Here is a 17,179-nt window from a genome sequence, read left to right on the forward strand (position 1 = left end):
AGGTGCCTGCATGTCATATTTAGATATTTGCAGGATCAAGAGCAAGGTGTGAATACAGATAAGGGAAAAGAGGTGCCCAGGAAAAATAAAATACATTAAAAACAAAAATAAAAAAAAGAAAATGAGGTGGCTTACCTCAATGACGACAAATTCATAAAAATGAATTATTTATTAGTATCAAGCACAGAGTGGCGCCCCAAATTGGGGCTATCGGCATTTAGTGGCACTTTATTTGGCCTGAGTAAGTGGGCGAATTCCCACGAAACGCATTGCCTGTGCTTGATACTAATAAATAATTCATTTTTATGAATTTGTCGTCATTGAGGTAAGCCACCTCATTTTCTTCTTTTTATTTCTGTTTTTAATGTATTTTATTCTTTCTGGTTGCCTCTTTTCCCTTCTATGTGTCATATTCCCTTTTTAGTGAGGGGAGTCCCCTACACCTGATTCCTATTGGTCACTACCATCTCATAGGCGATCAGAGTGTATGTGCCTTTTCCAAGAGAGCAAACATCTCCAGGTTTCCTGGTAACCCAAGTAGAGTTGGGTTTGTGTATCCCAAGTGGAGTTGGGTTTGTGTATCGCCACCTGTCCTAAGTGGTCGGTTGCCCTTCTGCAACCCACCTTTGTGAGTATTACTCATCTCCAATTTTTCACCATTTATCGTGACATATTGCACCATTTGGGCTCCCGTTGTCTTTTTGTTTTTTTTACCTTTTAGTGTATTACACTTCATCTTGAAGGTATGAATGCAGATTTAGATTAAGCAGTATCACATTATAAATGTGGTAACCCCTAACAGGTAAACTTTGAATACAGCCCAAACTATTCCTCAAAAAAAGATTGACAATAAAAGAAAATATTATTTCCATTGGCAAAATGTTTTTCTTTTTTGACATTTTTTTTGTTCCAATAAGTTCCTGAAACATTTCCATATATAAACAATATGTTTGTGAATGTTAATAGCAGCTATAATATATAAACATTCCTCCAATTCCTTGGTTCAGAAGTTCGCTGATCTCATTCACAAATCTGTCTATATTAAAATATTATCTATAAGGCTTCCAGATCTATTTTCATGGCGGCTTCCATCAGTCTATAAATATCTAAAAGAGAATGTAAAAATGTCATAGGATACAACTTTTTGTAGAAGGTAAAATGAATCATATTTGACATACATTAGTTTTATAGTCAAACATTCTGAAAGGGAATGTATAGTGGTTTTATGATTTATTTTTTTTATTATTATTTGTGTTCAGCCCTAAATATTTTTTTTATATATATATTTTTTTTTTCATTTCAAACATTTGAAATTTTACAAAGAAATATTTCGATTTGTGATGTGCCACTTGCCAGTTTGCTTAGTAAATTTTTTTGAGCTGAAACAAAAGACAAAGGCCCATATGCAATTCACTTTTTCTCCTAGGTGATACGTTTTCATCTTCTCTTTAAAATAACTATCCAGAATTTCGCAATTAAAAAGTTTAGAAGTATTCGAAAAAGTATGATCAAATTGATGTTGTGTATTTTCTTGCTTGCTGGGGGTTTAAAAGGTGTTTTATTGACAAGGTGTGAAAATATCAACTTGAAGAAAACTGAGGAGAAAAAGTGAATTGCATATGAGTATTTTCTTGCTAGTTGATGGCTTAAAAGACATTTTATTGACAAGTTAAAAAATAACTCCTAGGAAAAAACTCAGGTCAAAAAGTGAATTGCATATGGCCCCTTATGTGAAGCACACAACACTAAAAAGCCATCTTCCCGATGGCAATGGCAGAGTTCATAGAAAAATTGCTAACTTTTTACGAGCCCTTTTTATGTTATTTTTTTTTTTGGTGTATTAAATGCAACAGAAATGCAGCAATTGCAACAAAAATGCACCATTTTGTTTGCAATTCAGCAAGAACTGCATTACAGTAACAGGAACAAAATCATGGGCTCTCTATATAAGAAAGCAAATGATTGTGATTTTCAAATCGTATCATCAGATCATATATAGTGGATACAAGGCAAAAAAACAGGACTTTCTTACAAAAGCTTTTTGCTTGGGCTCCCAGGTGACTATCTTAACAAATATAAATTAAATCATATGTGATATTCAAAACTGTTTTTAACTATAAAAATAGAAAGGAACCTGTTCATAGAACTTAGTCTAATAACAAGTGTTTTTCAAGTAAGTAAATAATAAATAAATAAAATATAAATTTTACTAAACATTTCCGTTGTTGAAAAGATGATCTCCAGTCTGAGTAAGTGTCATCACAACATAAATATGAGCAAGTAGCAGAATAGCAGTGAAGCCAAATCAAGACATTAAAAAATGAAATTGGTCTGATTTAAATGCAGGAAATCGTTCATATGAATTTCTAATTTTTAATTGATTAAAACATGCAAGGAATCTACAGTATTTTAAACTGGTAAAAGTTGAATTCACTAAAATGTGATTTATCAAACATGGACTAATTCCCCAGTTTATAAAAATAGTTTTGGCATTAATGTTTTCCAAAGTAAAATCCCCCCATTCCCATGTTAAGAAATGGTCACAAATTTAGATGGGCCAAATATTGCCTGGAGATAAAATTTAGCTCATCTATAAAATTGACAGTGAAACAGATGTTAAGAGGAAATCCACTTTTTAAAAGAAAAAACAACGCTCTCCAGAAAAAAAACTGTACATTTAAGGATTTTAACAAACATAAAACTATGTCAATCATGTACTTATGTGCATACACTCGGAGAAACGATTGCAATTTTCTCCTAAAATGAAATGCGAAATGGGATTGTCGGTCTGTATAATGTCTTGAGAAATTCAAGGTGCGCAGGTGTGAGAAATGCAGCATGTCTTTTCTTCCGTTACATGTGGGAGTTCTTCAATCTGGTCTTAAACCAGAGGATAGAGAAATTGGCGCCAAGAAGTTACTTTCCGCTTTAAGCAGCAAATTACTAAGCAGGAAAATGGAAATTAGATGGTATTCTCCACAGAAGGTGAAATGTATACTTCAGATAACTCTTGCCTTGATGGCCACGAGGAGAAATTTGAATATCCTTGCAATTTTAGAAGTTCATAGTGGTAGTGGGCTGCAAAGTGAAATGGGATGATAAATGATAATGATTCATTCAAACTATACAAACTAACTTCTACAGTACTGTCAAATATGTGTGTGTCTGTACAGTGTGTGTGTGTACTGTGTGTGTGTGTGTGTGTACATGTGTGTGTGTGTGTGTGTACATGTGTGTGTGTACGTGTGTGTGTGTGTGTGTGTGTGTCTGGCTGATGCAGCCAATACACAAAATACTGACTTTTTTTCAGACTTTGCAGGCTTGAAGGCAACATGACTCAATGTGGCCAGCCAGGTTCCGAAGTGCTATGCCCGCTGCCTCTAATTAATGTCTTCTGTTCTCCTGCCAGATCAAGCTGCAGTGCTTGTGGCTCTGGAGGATCACGGGAAGCGAACACAGTGAATCCAGCACAGGAGACTTGGGCGCAGCCGGCGCCACCATAGGCCATAATAGGAAATATGGCTATAGCAATGCACAGGGAGTAACTTCGGCGCCGTCTGAAGACGGCGCTGAAGTTACTTTTAGAACACAATAATCCATAGCGGCCTGGAGGGGGAATAGTATTTAACACGGCCGGGAACTTGTGCAGCAGCAGGATCAGCCATATACCTGCTGTATCTTACACCCAAGTCTCACGCGCCGACTCCTCTCTTACGCCACGGGAAGGCTGCAGACCTGGTAGCTGTGAAGGCAGTTCCACTGGGTTCTGCGCGCAGAATATAGGTCATGTTTGTGCAGAACAGACGCAGTGGGTAGGTGAAAGATCCTGTGAGCAGAATGGCAATAGTGGGGAGTAGTAAGAGGCAGCAGGGAAAGAATCAGAACTTAGGCAGCCACATGTAGTCATGAGGCATTCTGGCTGGCTAAAGTCCAAAAATACTCATCATTTCTTATATTGGCCTTATAAGCCAACCTCTTCCCATATCCGCCATCCAGAAACCCGAAGTGGCCAGACTTTGGGTTCTTGCTGTAACATATATATATATATATATATATTTATATATATATATATATATATACATATATATATATATATATATATATATATATATATATATATATATATATAAATGTGGCATTTTCCTTCTCTTTCAGTCTTTCACGCATAATAATTTGAGCAGAAACCAGCACTTCCTTATACATTTTATTTATTCCAAAACAGGAAACTAAGGCCTCGATTCATCAACACTTAGCAAATTTGTTAACAACAGTTTGGTAAAATACCGAATTTGTTAACTTCATTTCAGGATTCATCAAAGTTATCTACAGCTGTTAGCGAACATTCGTTAACGATTCGGTAACGATTCGCTAAAACGAATAAAGTGCAATTCATGAAAAAGAAAGTGGGCGTGGTTTAGCGTTACATTTAGGATTAGTTATCTCCTTCACTGCTCTGTCGTTATTCCTGTCAGATCATTGCTGACAGAGAAGATAGAGCCATTTGAAGTGGTTATGTATCAGCTGAGAGTGATTCAAAGGCGCAGAAGGGCAAGAATAAGGTCTGCAACCATATACATTTGTAAGAGAATAGATTTATTTGCTATAACACGACATCTGCATTTCTCTTGAATCATCTTGTAAGAGAACACAGGCAGTGCCAGGGTTAACTAATTTTGCTAGCTGCACTATAATTTTTTAGAAAAGGCTCCTATCAAATTGTGGGATTGTCCCAACCACTTCCAGAATCCTGGTCCAGGTGTTAAGCCCTATTCAGAATGTTGCTACGTAGTGCTCAAAGGACTGCCTTTTACCCACAATTCCATGGGAATCTTATGGCCTTGTGTTAAATTACCGCTGTAAAATGGAAATATCGACACGTTACCGAATGTTTACCGAATTGTTATCGAATTCACACCGAATGCTGAAAAACCTTGATGAATACAACTAGGAATCGCTAAACTTCGAATTCGGTAATTTAACAAACTGGAAAAAGTTATCTCAAAGACAATGATGAATCGAGGCCTAAGAAGCCAAAATTTCAAAACCACGTTAGGTCTCTTTATCATGGCACAGTGGTTTAATGGCAAAGCATGGAGAAGCTGCTCGCACACCATGGTGACATCACCCCAGAGTTTGCCTGATGTGTACTTAGAGCAGTAGACAGACTTTGCCATTTTTTATTTACATTTTGATTCCTGGAAGACTAAATAAAATTTAGTTCTTTCAACTCTCCTTTATCTCTCTTTCACTTCTCTGAAAATGTTTTTTCCCACATCAGACTTTAAAATCTGAAGTGAAAATAAACTTACGAAATAAAGAATTGCATGAGTAGTACAGCTAAGAAATAAAGTCTAAGTAGCAAAGATAAGAGTCTCACATTGTTTCCAGTACAGGAAGAATTAAGAAACTTTACTTTTCATCTATGCAAAAGAGCTTCTCTGAGCTCTCCGACTAATTTAGTCGGAGAGCAGTGCTATTTTCTGAAGCACTTATAAGTCAAAGAAACCGTGAAAGACAACTTTAGATAAGCAGGGTGGTTCAAAGGGTCATTAGCACTGCTCTGTTTCATAGTTTAAAATGTAGAGTACAGTTTGTAAACTGCAAATACTAGAGACTGATGCAACATATTATAAAAATATTTATAGCTGAAATTATAAATATGGGACTCTTTTCTTTGATTCTAATGTTCTATTAATTGTCTTTACTACATATACAATTCATTATATCACAAGTTTTTTTTCGCTTCATTGTCACTTTAACTGAAGAACATCCTGTATTTGTACTGTACTGTTTGAGTTTTCAAAGCTGCAGGCAAATTTAAATGAAAACTTAGGTTTAAAGTGTCCCCAAGGTGAAAGTGGTATGGAGAATTTTAAACAATACCAGTTGCCTGCCAGTCCTGTAGATCTTCTGACATCAGTAGTGCCTGAGTCCCAACCCTGAAACAAGCATGTGGCTAATTCAGGCAGACTTGAATCAGAGCACCTGATCAGCATGCTTGTTCAGGGTCCATGGCTTAAAGTATTAGAGACACAAGATCTGGACAGTTAGGCAACTTTCATTGTTTAAAAGGAAATAAATGTCAGCCTCCATACCGTTTTCACCTAAGGTTCCATTTAAAAGGTCTGTTAAAAAAAAAATTAAAGAGAAAAAATGATCTTCAATGCCTTACATTTATCTGTTTCTCAGTTTAGTCAAGATTAAGGCAGAGTGAAATGTCATTGTGCTGAGGGCTTTAAAGAGAACCAGAGATGAAGCACCCTCATGTATTGTATTACATTTATCAGTGGGAACATGACAGTAAACACCTACCCTGCTTTTAGTTTCATTGTTATCTGCTTAATTAGTCTATTAGCAACTGTGATAAGAATCCATCGACTATTCAGTCGAGGTTTGACCTGGAATCATTATAGCTGAGTCACTCTTCTGTGGAGTTCTTTCAAGCCCAAGCCTTCCCCCTCCTGGCTTAGATCTTCTGCTTTGCATATTGAGAGCTGTGATGACTGGGAGGGGCTGCTCCTGAGAGAGAAGCCCTGTGGCTGTAATATGATCCCTGTGTGCTCTGTGTGCACTAGATTCTCATAGGAATGAAACTGCAGTTATTATCAGTGACACTTCCTACAGGCAGATCATACCAAAATGAAAGCACACAGATGAAAGGCTGCATAAGCCTAGATAGCAGCACAGTCTCATATAGCCTAGACAGCACATCCAGAACAACTCATAACCCGGAAGCAGAAGGGATATAAGCCGGCGGCCATATTTGATTTTTCCTGGAGCAATAATGGATAAAAAACACTAAAAAAGGCACACCAGAGCGGCAAAATTATCAGGTAGAGCATTTATTCTTTACAAGCTATCAACTAATATGTTTATTTTGTGTGAAACGTTCATCTCTGGTTCCCTTTAAGCTTAATTTTCTAATTTTCTCTAAAATTGTAAAAAATTCTCTTTACATCAGAGTCCTCCACATAGTAATGCCAGCCTGTCGCAGCATTATTTCACTTATACGCTATACAATTATTTAATTGATGGATTCTTATTACCATGGCAATCAGAAAATACAAGATTGCTATGGCAATTTATTTGCAGAGGAAAAAAAAAAAAGACGTGTATTGAACTGTACTAACCTGAAAGTATTGTATGCAGAAAACTTAACACCTTGACTACACTGCTCTCTATTGCAATATTCCTTTAGCAAATCTGTCCTCCCTCTTTACCAAAACAGAGACATGCTACTACCTCATCTTAGAACAGAGAATCCCTCTTCAAACTGTTCTCAGCCCTTCGACCACCATTGAATTGTTAATGACCAAATGCTTAAAGGGTACCTCAAGTGAAATGAAAATGGCCATTTTAACTTACCTGGGGCATCTTCCAGCCCTCTGTAGTCATTCTGGTCCATTATAGTCGTTCCGCTCCGTTCAGCAGCGGTGCCCTTCTGAAAGCTGGCTGCCTGAGCTAGTCTCAGGCTACTGACCATAGTCACGCGCCTCCTCGATCTCGCTCCCGTAGCTGGGAGTGTTCAGAACATGCGTAGTTGCAAGTTTTACAAGCTGCTAAAGCGCAGAATGCTCCTGTCCTCGAGAGCGTGATCAGGAAGCATGCGCTGGGTGCCGCGCTTGCTCCTTTTGAATGAGCACAACTGCTGAGCAGAGCACAGTAGAACCACTGTGAGGAACCAGAAGGACTGCAGGAGGCAGGAAGAAGCTCCAGGTAAGTTAAATTGGCTAGCTTTATTTTACTTTAGGTTACCTTTAAGGGTCATATTAGTCTTTCTGTAATTCAGTAAGGGGTGAGGTCCCATGCTTTCTTCATCCCCATGAGCACATAGCTCCAAAAACCCATCAAATATATTGCATGGAAATATTTGTTATTATTAAGATAGACTCAAAATAGACATTAGTATTTTTTAAAAAGAAAAAAAAACAGTATGTAAATAAAAGAGAATTAAGGAAGATTTGTCAGAAACTTCAAAGGGTAACTTAAATAATAAATCCTGATATGAATTATTTGCTAATTACCTGTTTTACAAAAGCTGTTTTCTGATTAGATTCAAGAGGTGTTCGACTTTCATCGTCGCTGTCGGGTGGCTCCTCTTTCACCTTCACAGATCCCAAATGGTCAATTCTGATGTCACTACTGCTGTGACTTCTAAGGTGAGCGGAGGAGGAAACCTTCTCTTCCTGCATCGGATAATCACCATGCTGCTCTTCTTCAGCTTCTTCTAGGTGGCTTCCAGGCTGACGAAGTTGTTCAATTGATCTTGAGAGCATCTTTAAATAATAAATAAGGAATCACGTAATTAAAATTGTTTATAAACATTGGCTATGAGTTGTATGTATGACTGAAATTGTACTAGGTACAACATGGGTTAAAGGAAAACTTAAGTCAGGAAAAAAAAATGACATTTACTCATCCGGGGCATCCCTCAGCCCCCCGAAGCTGGATGGTTCCCTCGCAGCCCCGCTCCGATCGTCCTCCGACTCCGCGTTCCCAGCCGCTATATCACCCTCTATGCTGCTATATCACCCTCTATGCTGCGGAAAATCAGCCGCGTTCCCAGCCTGTCGGCGGCTGTCGCCGAACCCCGGAAGTAGCCGCCGGCGGGGACAGGACGATCGGAGCGGGGCTGCGAGGGCACCATCCAGCTTCGGGGGGCTGAGGGATGCCCCGGGTGAGTAAATGTCATTTTTTTTTTCCTGACTTAAGTTTTCCTTTAACAACAAGAGGCATAAACAGAGAATAATCTATGGTAGGGTGGTGTAGCCAGACTTTTGCAGAAAGAATGTCCACAAAACTCCTTCTGAGTTTTAAGACTGCCAAATAAAAAAATCTAAATACATTAATGTTCTCCAAAGGGGCTTTGTGAGCTTGTGCTGTAACCTAAGGCCTAAGTTGCATGTCCTGCAGTCTCTTGTTCAGCTACTACCACCTCCCAGCTCAACTACTACTCAACTACTACTGTAACATCCTTTTCTGTGACCAGCCAAGCAACTGGCATATCTTCAGTACCTACTGCTTTGCTTGTTTCATCCAATTAACTCCCTCCTATGATGCTGCACCTGTTTGCCAATCACTCTACTGAATGCCAGCTAGCCAAAGAATCCAGTTCAGTTCAGACTCCCAAATCTCACTTAAAGTTCTCACTATGGGCTTGATCCACAAAAGCGCGATAACAGTTAGCACGCTGGTGAAAAACCCGTTATCACGCCTAAACTCAGTTTAGGCGTGATAAGTTTAGGCGTGATAAGTTTACGCATGATAACTATAGCACCAACTGGGTTAGCACCACAGTGCACAGCTGATCAAAAGTTTTGCGCTAGCAAAGTCTGGTGCGCATGAAACGTCGCATAGAGTTTAATGGCGCTGCTTTGAGCACAGGACTTTGCGCGCAATCTAAACTTATCTAAACTTATCACGCCTAAACTTATCACGCCTAAACTGAGTTTAGGCGTGATAAGTGACTTTTCACCAGTGTGGTGCAATGGTTATCACGCCTAAAGTCTTTTAGACGTGATAACTGGGTTATCACCGCTTTGTGAATCGAGTCCTATAAGTTCCCAAAAGATTTCCTTACTTATTTTCAGGAAACATCCCACCTCCAACCCTCACTCTGCACATAAAACCCTCCAATTCTCCACCCTGGTCACCTACTCTAATTCTCACATCCAGGACTTTATACAAGCTACACACCTCATTTAGAATTATTTTCCATGTCTCATGAGTTTAGCCCCAAGCCTTGAAACCTCATTTTCAGGTCTTCAGATAAGCTCACAATCTGTTATAGATAGCATTCAGACTACTATCCACATCTGCACCAAAAGATTCACTGCCTCATCCACTAGGTCATGTATCACCTTACCTAAAGTCTCCACCCAACTCACCTTGGGATTGTAACCCTTCAAGAGTAGGGTTTTCCTCTAGAATATGCCTAGATGGGTATGGTGGAAAGAAAACTGCACCATAATAAAAAGAAGTTCTTAATCGTAACAAAGAGTACACTGAGGACAAGGAAGAATAAGGCTATATTGTACACAGCTTACCACTATCTCAACAGCGGTTGTTTGGATAAAATAGTCTATAGGGAAATGGGGGGGGGGGGGGGGTCAATCTGCTCTCAGTACATCCTGGTACTACAGTCTGACCACAGAAGTCACTGTAGCCACACTCTGATTCACCCACCTGTCCATACAACAGCTATGCTTTGTAGCAGATGGTGGCTTTGAATCATGTGGGTGGAAAGGGGTCATGGTCAACATTCACTTTTATCCACCTAAAAGGCAGATTCCATATTAGATGGGAAGTTGGAGTAATTTCCCCTTCTACCCACATTGCTTTATGCCAGCCACTGCTCCAGATCAAAGATGGTGTATGATCAGGTGATTGGGTGGGGAGTTGGCTAAACTATAAATTACTGTACCTGAAAGAACAAGTGGATAACACAGTGCTAAAACAGTTTCCCAGAGAATATTTTTTCAAAACTACGGTAACACTTAGAAGGCAGGGAACACCTTATACAATCTTACCTGTAGCAAACACTGTGTCAAGCATGTCATAAGTTTGTTTTAAACTATAGAATACTTTACCATTGTAAATAATAAGGAAAAATAATCACTAGCAACATTTAAAGAGAGTCTGGAGAAGTTTCCTACAACCAGTGATATCCACAGTTAGAACTACCAAAGGGAGGTCATGGGGTTTGAGCTAAGGAATTCATCTGACTTCCATGTTAGGTGTGGAATTGATTTCTTCCCATTTGAGGCACTGGTGGCCAGCACTTCCTGGAGGAATTCTTTAAGATTAAAACTTTCTAAATTATGACAATCAGGGATGCTCAAATACTGAATTCGAATGAAATCCGAATAGGTATTATTCGGATTTCATCCTGTTAATTAAGTCACCTGCGTGGGTGGGCGAGGGGGGGTTAATCTTACTCATCAGGCGTCTTCTTCGCTCGTCCCTCTGCACCTCCCACGATGCGTTCCAATCCGGGGCTCACGTGATTACAAACACTTCCTCCTTCCGAGTTGAAGGAGGAAGTGTATAGTCATGTGACGCCGGATTGGAATGCGTCGTGGGAGGCGCCGAGGAACGGGCGAAGAAGATGCCTGATGGGTAAAAAAAATAAGCAAAGTGAGATAATGCATAAGATTTGTGAATTAACCTGTACGTAACTATATTGGTTACTTTAATTTTTCATCAGACTAGAGCTCTCCTTGGACTCAGGAGTTATAGAGACCTCACCAAAAGTATCTAGGAACTGATTTGTAAGATCTAAAACAAAGGACAGGCACAGAAACCAATCCAACCACAGCCTAGGTTTTCTAATGTTTTATAGACTGCATTTCATCTAATAATGTTCTACAAAAGCAAAGAAGCTTAACCAGTTCAGGACCATAGGCTTACACACCTCTAGTGACCAGGCTATTTTTTTTACAATTTAGTGCTTTGCACCTCTAATACCTTACTGCAAAGCCATACTACGTAGCACATGTTATCCCCCCCCTTTCTGCCCACCAACAGAGCACGATCCCCTGTAAAACTCCACCCCAGGACTTGACACCTTCCGGCATTGGGCGGTCCTGGGGATGCCACCTTCCCGACGCCTATTGGTGTTAGGCGGTCAGGACGGGGTTAAAAGACAACTTTCACGAAAATCTTAAAATCTAAAATATATGTAAACATATACAGATAAGATGTATGTTTCTCTTAGAGTAAAATGAACCATAAATTACTTTTCTCCTATGTTTCTGTCACATACAGTAAGTAGTAGAAATTTGACATGTTTTGAACTAACCCATCTCCTCATGGGGAATTCTCAGGGTTTTCTTTATTTTCAAAAGCACTTGGTGAATCAGACCCCACCAACAGAGAGCTCTGTTCGGTGGGGAGAAAAGGAGGGGGGAAATCACATGTGTGCTGTGTTGTGCGGCCCTGCAGCTTGGCCTTAAAGCTGCAATGGCCTATTTAAAAAAAAAGGCCTGGTCTTTAGGGGGGGTTCAACACTGTGGTCCTCAAGATGTTAAAGGACGTATCCAAGATAAAACTCATAGCTAATATGATTAAGGACTAGTTTGTCCAAAACATTTCAGCCTCTTCAGCTGTGTAGATGTGTATGGAGTTTTATCTTGGATACATCCTTTAATAAAGAAGTCTAACGGTCGGACATGACCTTCCTCGTTTTTGTTGCTGAACTCTCAGCTTTAAAATGAGGAGCACCGCCTATATTAAAACTCATCATTTTTATACTAAACATTTTTTTTTCTTTACTTAAAACTTTAACAAAATTAAACATTTTAATAAGTAAAGTAAAAGAAATGAAAGATTAAAAAGTCTATTACAGACAGAGTTAAGTTTAGAATGAAAGCTATCAAGAGATCCCCAGAGACAGATAGATGTCCCCATTAAATAAACCAATTCGATGTGACAAGAGTCTGACTTTCAAACAGAAAAGAACAGGTCAGATTTCCAAACATTAATATTTGAAAAAAAAAGTCAGACAAACTCTTTCCACCCACACTCAGATGGAATGTCACAATTTGCATTCCAAGCACAATTTTCAAGGTGTTTTACATAGTGTCGGTCCCACAGGTAAAACATCAACTGCAAAAGTGACACGCTGTGAGTTCAGACGAAGAAATGAAGAGCGCTTCCCCCCAAAAAACTGAACTAAAAACTTAGCAAAAGTTTAGCCTGCAGAGATATTGTAGTCACTTCCAATGAAGGCAGCCAGCATTTCAGAGCTGTGACAGAAACTGTCCACTACGAGCACATCCATATTCTCCACAAAACTGCACAGACAAATGACTGGTGTGCTGAAGAAGCTCTGTGTTAGACCTGACATATACTGTCAGATCATTAAAATGCTGGATTTGAATAGAAGGGGTTACTAGTTAGAACTGAATCCTGACAAAACCATCAAGCTTAAGGGTGACATTCTCAGGGCTCTTTTCATAGAAGAGAAAGTCAAAGAATGCTGATGTAATGAAAAGCAGGATATTGTTTTAAATGATATCTCCATGATGTGTCATTGGATTGGACACTGGATAAGAATAACATTTGCGATTTACAACTTTTGACAAGTTTTTTTTGCCCTTTAAAACTTGTGATTTGCAAAAGTTTGAATATGCATCAAAATCTCTCTTTAGTTAGTATTCTGGCTACCTGCAAGGAAAGTAGTTTTTGTTAGACCCCTATACAGACCCGGATTTACCTAAGAGGAGCCTATGGGCACAGATGTCCTGGCACCTTAGACTTTACCCTCTAGGAATCTACAACCCCCCCCCACCCCCCAAACCGCACCTCAAGTGTGCTGGCTGGCCAAGCCATCACTTCTCCCTTACTTCCCTTGCCCATCATAGGTAGCTACAGGTGCCCCTTAGTATTAGGTAGCCAGATGTACCCTAAGGGCTCGTTTCCACTAGTGCGGCGTGCGTCCCGTGCCGTGCCATGCACGGCTATGGGATTCGCAGCCTCATTCGCGAATTCTGCGGGGGTTTCCGGCCGAATCGCTCCCGCAAGCGATTTTGCAGCAGCCCCGTCATCCCCTATGGCAGAGTTTCCCCGTGCGAATCATGTGCAGGGAAACTCTGCAGAATCGCCACCGAAACCTCCCTAGTGGAAACGGGCCCTTAAAGTGAATGGGAATCGCATTTTTTTTAAAAATGAAGCAAATACTTACCTAAGGAGAGGGAAGGCTCTGGGTCGTATAGAGCCTTCCGTCTCCTCTCTCGGTGCCCTCTATCCTGTGCTGGCTCCCCCCTGTTTCAATCCCCCGCTGAAAGGGCATTTGGAAGGTTTCAGGAGCCGTGTCCTCTCAAAGACGTGCGGCTCCATACTGCACAGGCGTGAGCGTGCAAGAGAGCGTGCTTGCGCAGGCACAGTACAGGGCCGCCCTTCTTTAGGAGCACTCGGGCTCCCTGAAGACTTCTGAAGCCTCCTTCGGCTGGGTAAAGCAGATTTTGACTAATTTACTCCAATACTGCTACCGGGCGAGCCAGCACCGGAACGAGGGGACCAGGAGAGGAGCGGGATGACTCTATACGACCCAGAGCCTTCCCTCTCCTTGGATAAGTATCTGTCTCATTTTTTAAATGCAGTTCCCATTCACTTTAACATTAAGTAGCTAGAGTAGCCCCCAAGTATTAAGTAGCTAAAGGAACCTCAATATTAAGTAGCTAGAGGTGCCCCAAATATTAGGTCACTAGAGGTGCCCCTGACTGAAGGGAGATCTCGTCAGTTGAATGCCGAGATGAGAGCAGGTTGAGTAATCTCTTATTTACTATTTCATCAGTACTGTACATAGGGAAGGAGGGAGGGAGGCACTCAGGGTGGGGAGTGGGCTGCCTTTCTTATTATCAGGCGCCTGTAGGCACGTGCCTACAGTGCCTTATGGTAAATCCGGCCCTGCCCCTGTACATATGGATAATAGAAACAAAATATTTTAAAAACATTTAAACAGCATTAAAGCTACTGTAATGCAACTAAAAGCCAGATCTGAGAACTCCGGCTTCTGGTCCCAGTAGTGAGGGCCACTGTATGCACATGATCCTGTCGGCGCACTCTGCCGCAGGGTCATGTGAATGCAGTTTTTGTGGTGCGATGCGATGGGGGCAGACTGCAAACGCAATGGCCAGGTGTAAAACCAGCCTCAAAGAGACCTTGTGTCACACCTGACAGAGTGTTCACTTAGTATAAAGGTGCCCATTAACGATACAGTTTTTCACTAAATGTGATCTTTCAATGTGATTTGAACAATCGTAACTAATCAGAAGGCAATTATCGATTGTTCACATTTATTGAACAATTCTTTCTTCAAATTCGATCATAAAATCCAACTTCCGGGTCGATTTTATCCTATTTAGCAATCGTCCAAAGAATCGTTCCTTATCGAATATCTTCATAAACTGTGAATTTTCTATACAATTCTATCATAAAAAAATTGCATCGAAAGATCGCACCTTTACAATGCTCATCTGAAAAAACAAGCCTATATGAAGCTGTGGAAGGACAGACAGCTTTCAGTACATCCAGCTACCGATGTCTGATGGCAGATGTGAATATAGGCATTACCTCAGTTCCAGATTAAAGTACACCTGAATTGGGGTAAAGAACATTGATTAAAGCCCATGGTGGCCTATATTACCTTCATCTTAGTTTTCTGACGTCTTCAGGGCTCCCTCTCATTCCAACTCTGTCAAATACTTTTTGGAATATTCCCCGAGTGGCGCCGTGTGATTCTGAACTACGCAGGCACAAGTAACGAACCACAAGTGCTTACTTTCTCTGCACATGTGTGGTTCAAAACGTGTGCATGTGCATTCCAGAATCATGTGGCGTTACCCCGAGCAACTAGCAAGAGGTACGGAAGAAACAAGAACTGAAGACAGGGGACTGGAGAGAACATGAGACAAGGAGCAACATCAGGAGACCAAGTAGAAGTTAGTCTAGCCAGCTCCGGGCCTCGCACAATGCCAAGCGACTCCTCTTCCTCAGGCGACATCAGGGTCAGAGTGGCATTCCGCCCCCCTCCCTCTCCTAGGATCTCCCTCTGGTGCTCTCCTTTCCCGCCTCACACAAGAACAGCAGTGGCAGTGTAAAGGCACTTACATCCAGCCGCCGGGTCTTCCCTGTGATCTGCTTTCCATAGCCACCGCTCATCTACTTCCTTTTTTTGCTGCAGGAAGTAGACGAGCAGTGGCTATGGAGGGCAGATCCCAGGGGAGAGCCGGCGGCTGGACATAAGTTCCTACACTGCCGTTGCTGCTCTTCTGCATGGAGGAGGAGGAGAGCTCCGGAGGGGGGCCCTAGGAGAGGGAGGGAGGAAAGAAATCTCCCCCCCTCCTCTGCTGTGCGATCATTTCATATGGGGTGGGGGGGGGGGGGGGGACATCCTCACAATTTTTCTTCAGGCAGCAAAAATTCTAGAACAGGCTCTAAGTCTTGCCCATCATTCAGCATTTTTTATCCCAATTCATGAGTACCACTAGCTGACCGCGTCCGGTTGATAGGCGTAGCTCTGTTCTGCCTTTAGCCTCCCTGCGACGATCGCCATCTAATTGGCTTGTAATTAGCTAAACCGCCATCTAATTAGCTTGTACAGCGCTGCGATCCACGGCAGTGCTGTACTGGGGACAGCCATGTGACACGGCTGTCCCCCTGGTAGACAGGATAGTGATCAGCTGTCATAGGCTGAAGGGGAGAGAGAGGGAGGGCTGGGTAATACATTTTGAAAAAAATAGGGAAATATATTAGTAAAATAATACAATAAATATTTATATAAAAAAAAAAACTTTGGAGGAGTGATCAGACCTCATCAACAGAAAACTCTGTTGGTGGGGAGAAAAGGGGGGGGGGGGGGGGGGGTGTCACTTGTGTGCTGTGCTGTGTGGCCCTGCAGTGAGGCCTTAAAGCTGCAGTGGCCCTTTTTAAGAAAAAATGCCTGGTCTTTAGGGGGGTTTAACACTACTGTTCTCAAGTAGTTAAAGCAAGTATTGACTTCTAATCTTGCAAGTGTAAAGGAGGCAAGGCATTATCATGCCCCAAGAAAACTTTTGACCAACTCTGCTTGGGAGGCTGGTTTATTGCCAAATAACTGGACAAGAACACGGCACCACAGGACATGGTGGTTATGACTTCTCTCCACCCACATGACCAAAAGCCATCCTCTGCTGAAATCCAAAGCTGGTGTATGGACAGGTGGATGATCGGGGAAGTGACTATACTCTCATACCAGGAAATACAGGGTGAGAACATGCACGATGCTGAGACACAGAGATCCCCACAGCCTTGTTTTCCAGAATGAGCAATGTACAGAGGCAGCTAAGGCAGTGCACCATGCATCACTACTCTTAGAGGACTCTATGTGATGCAAGGCACAGGTTTGCTTTAAAAATGCTATGGATAACGCTGGCTAAACACAGTAATATTCTGAAATGATCTAAGATGTAATAAATATTTTATCATTCAAATAGTCAACTGTTTTTATAGAAATGTAATATAGTTTGTAAAGGGTGCAATTGTGAGATCTAGAAACATTTTCCAACCGTTCGAAGCTTAAAATAATTTTCCTGAAATTGTTTTAATTATTTATTATTTAATGTAAAAGAAAAAATAATTTAATGTTATACCAACACAATAATTTCACATTAAAAATATGATCGACTGTTCTACCACA

At 40.9% G+C, this 17,179-nt stretch overlaps 1 protein-coding gene across 4 annotated transcripts in view; it reads right to left on the reverse strand.

Annotated features, from left to right (window-relative positions):
• Positions 1–357: 357 nt before the first annotated feature.
• Positions 358–17,179, reverse strand: part of HDAC9 (histone deacetylase 9) — a 660,228-nt gene continuing 643,406 nt past the window's right edge. For 3 of the 4 annotated variants that reach the window (XM_068235993.1, XM_068235991.1, XM_068235992.1), the window contains exons 14-15: positions 8,025–8,276; positions 1,123–3,078 (exon numbers count right to left, since the gene is read on the reverse strand). In XM_068235993.1, coding sequence (XP_068092094.1) covers positions 3,055–3,078; positions 8,025–8,276 — 276 coding nt within the window. In that variant the 3' untranslated portion in view covers positions 1,123–3,054. The other variant, XM_068235994.1, reaches the window with a different exon arrangement.

Source organism: Hyperolius riggenbachi, chromosome 5 (genome assembly GCF_040937935.1).
Source record: "Hyperolius riggenbachi isolate aHypRig1 chromosome 5, aHypRig1.pri, whole genome shotgun sequence".
Taxonomy (NCBI): Eukaryota; Metazoa; Chordata; class Amphibia; order Anura; family Hyperoliidae; genus Hyperolius; species Hyperolius riggenbachi.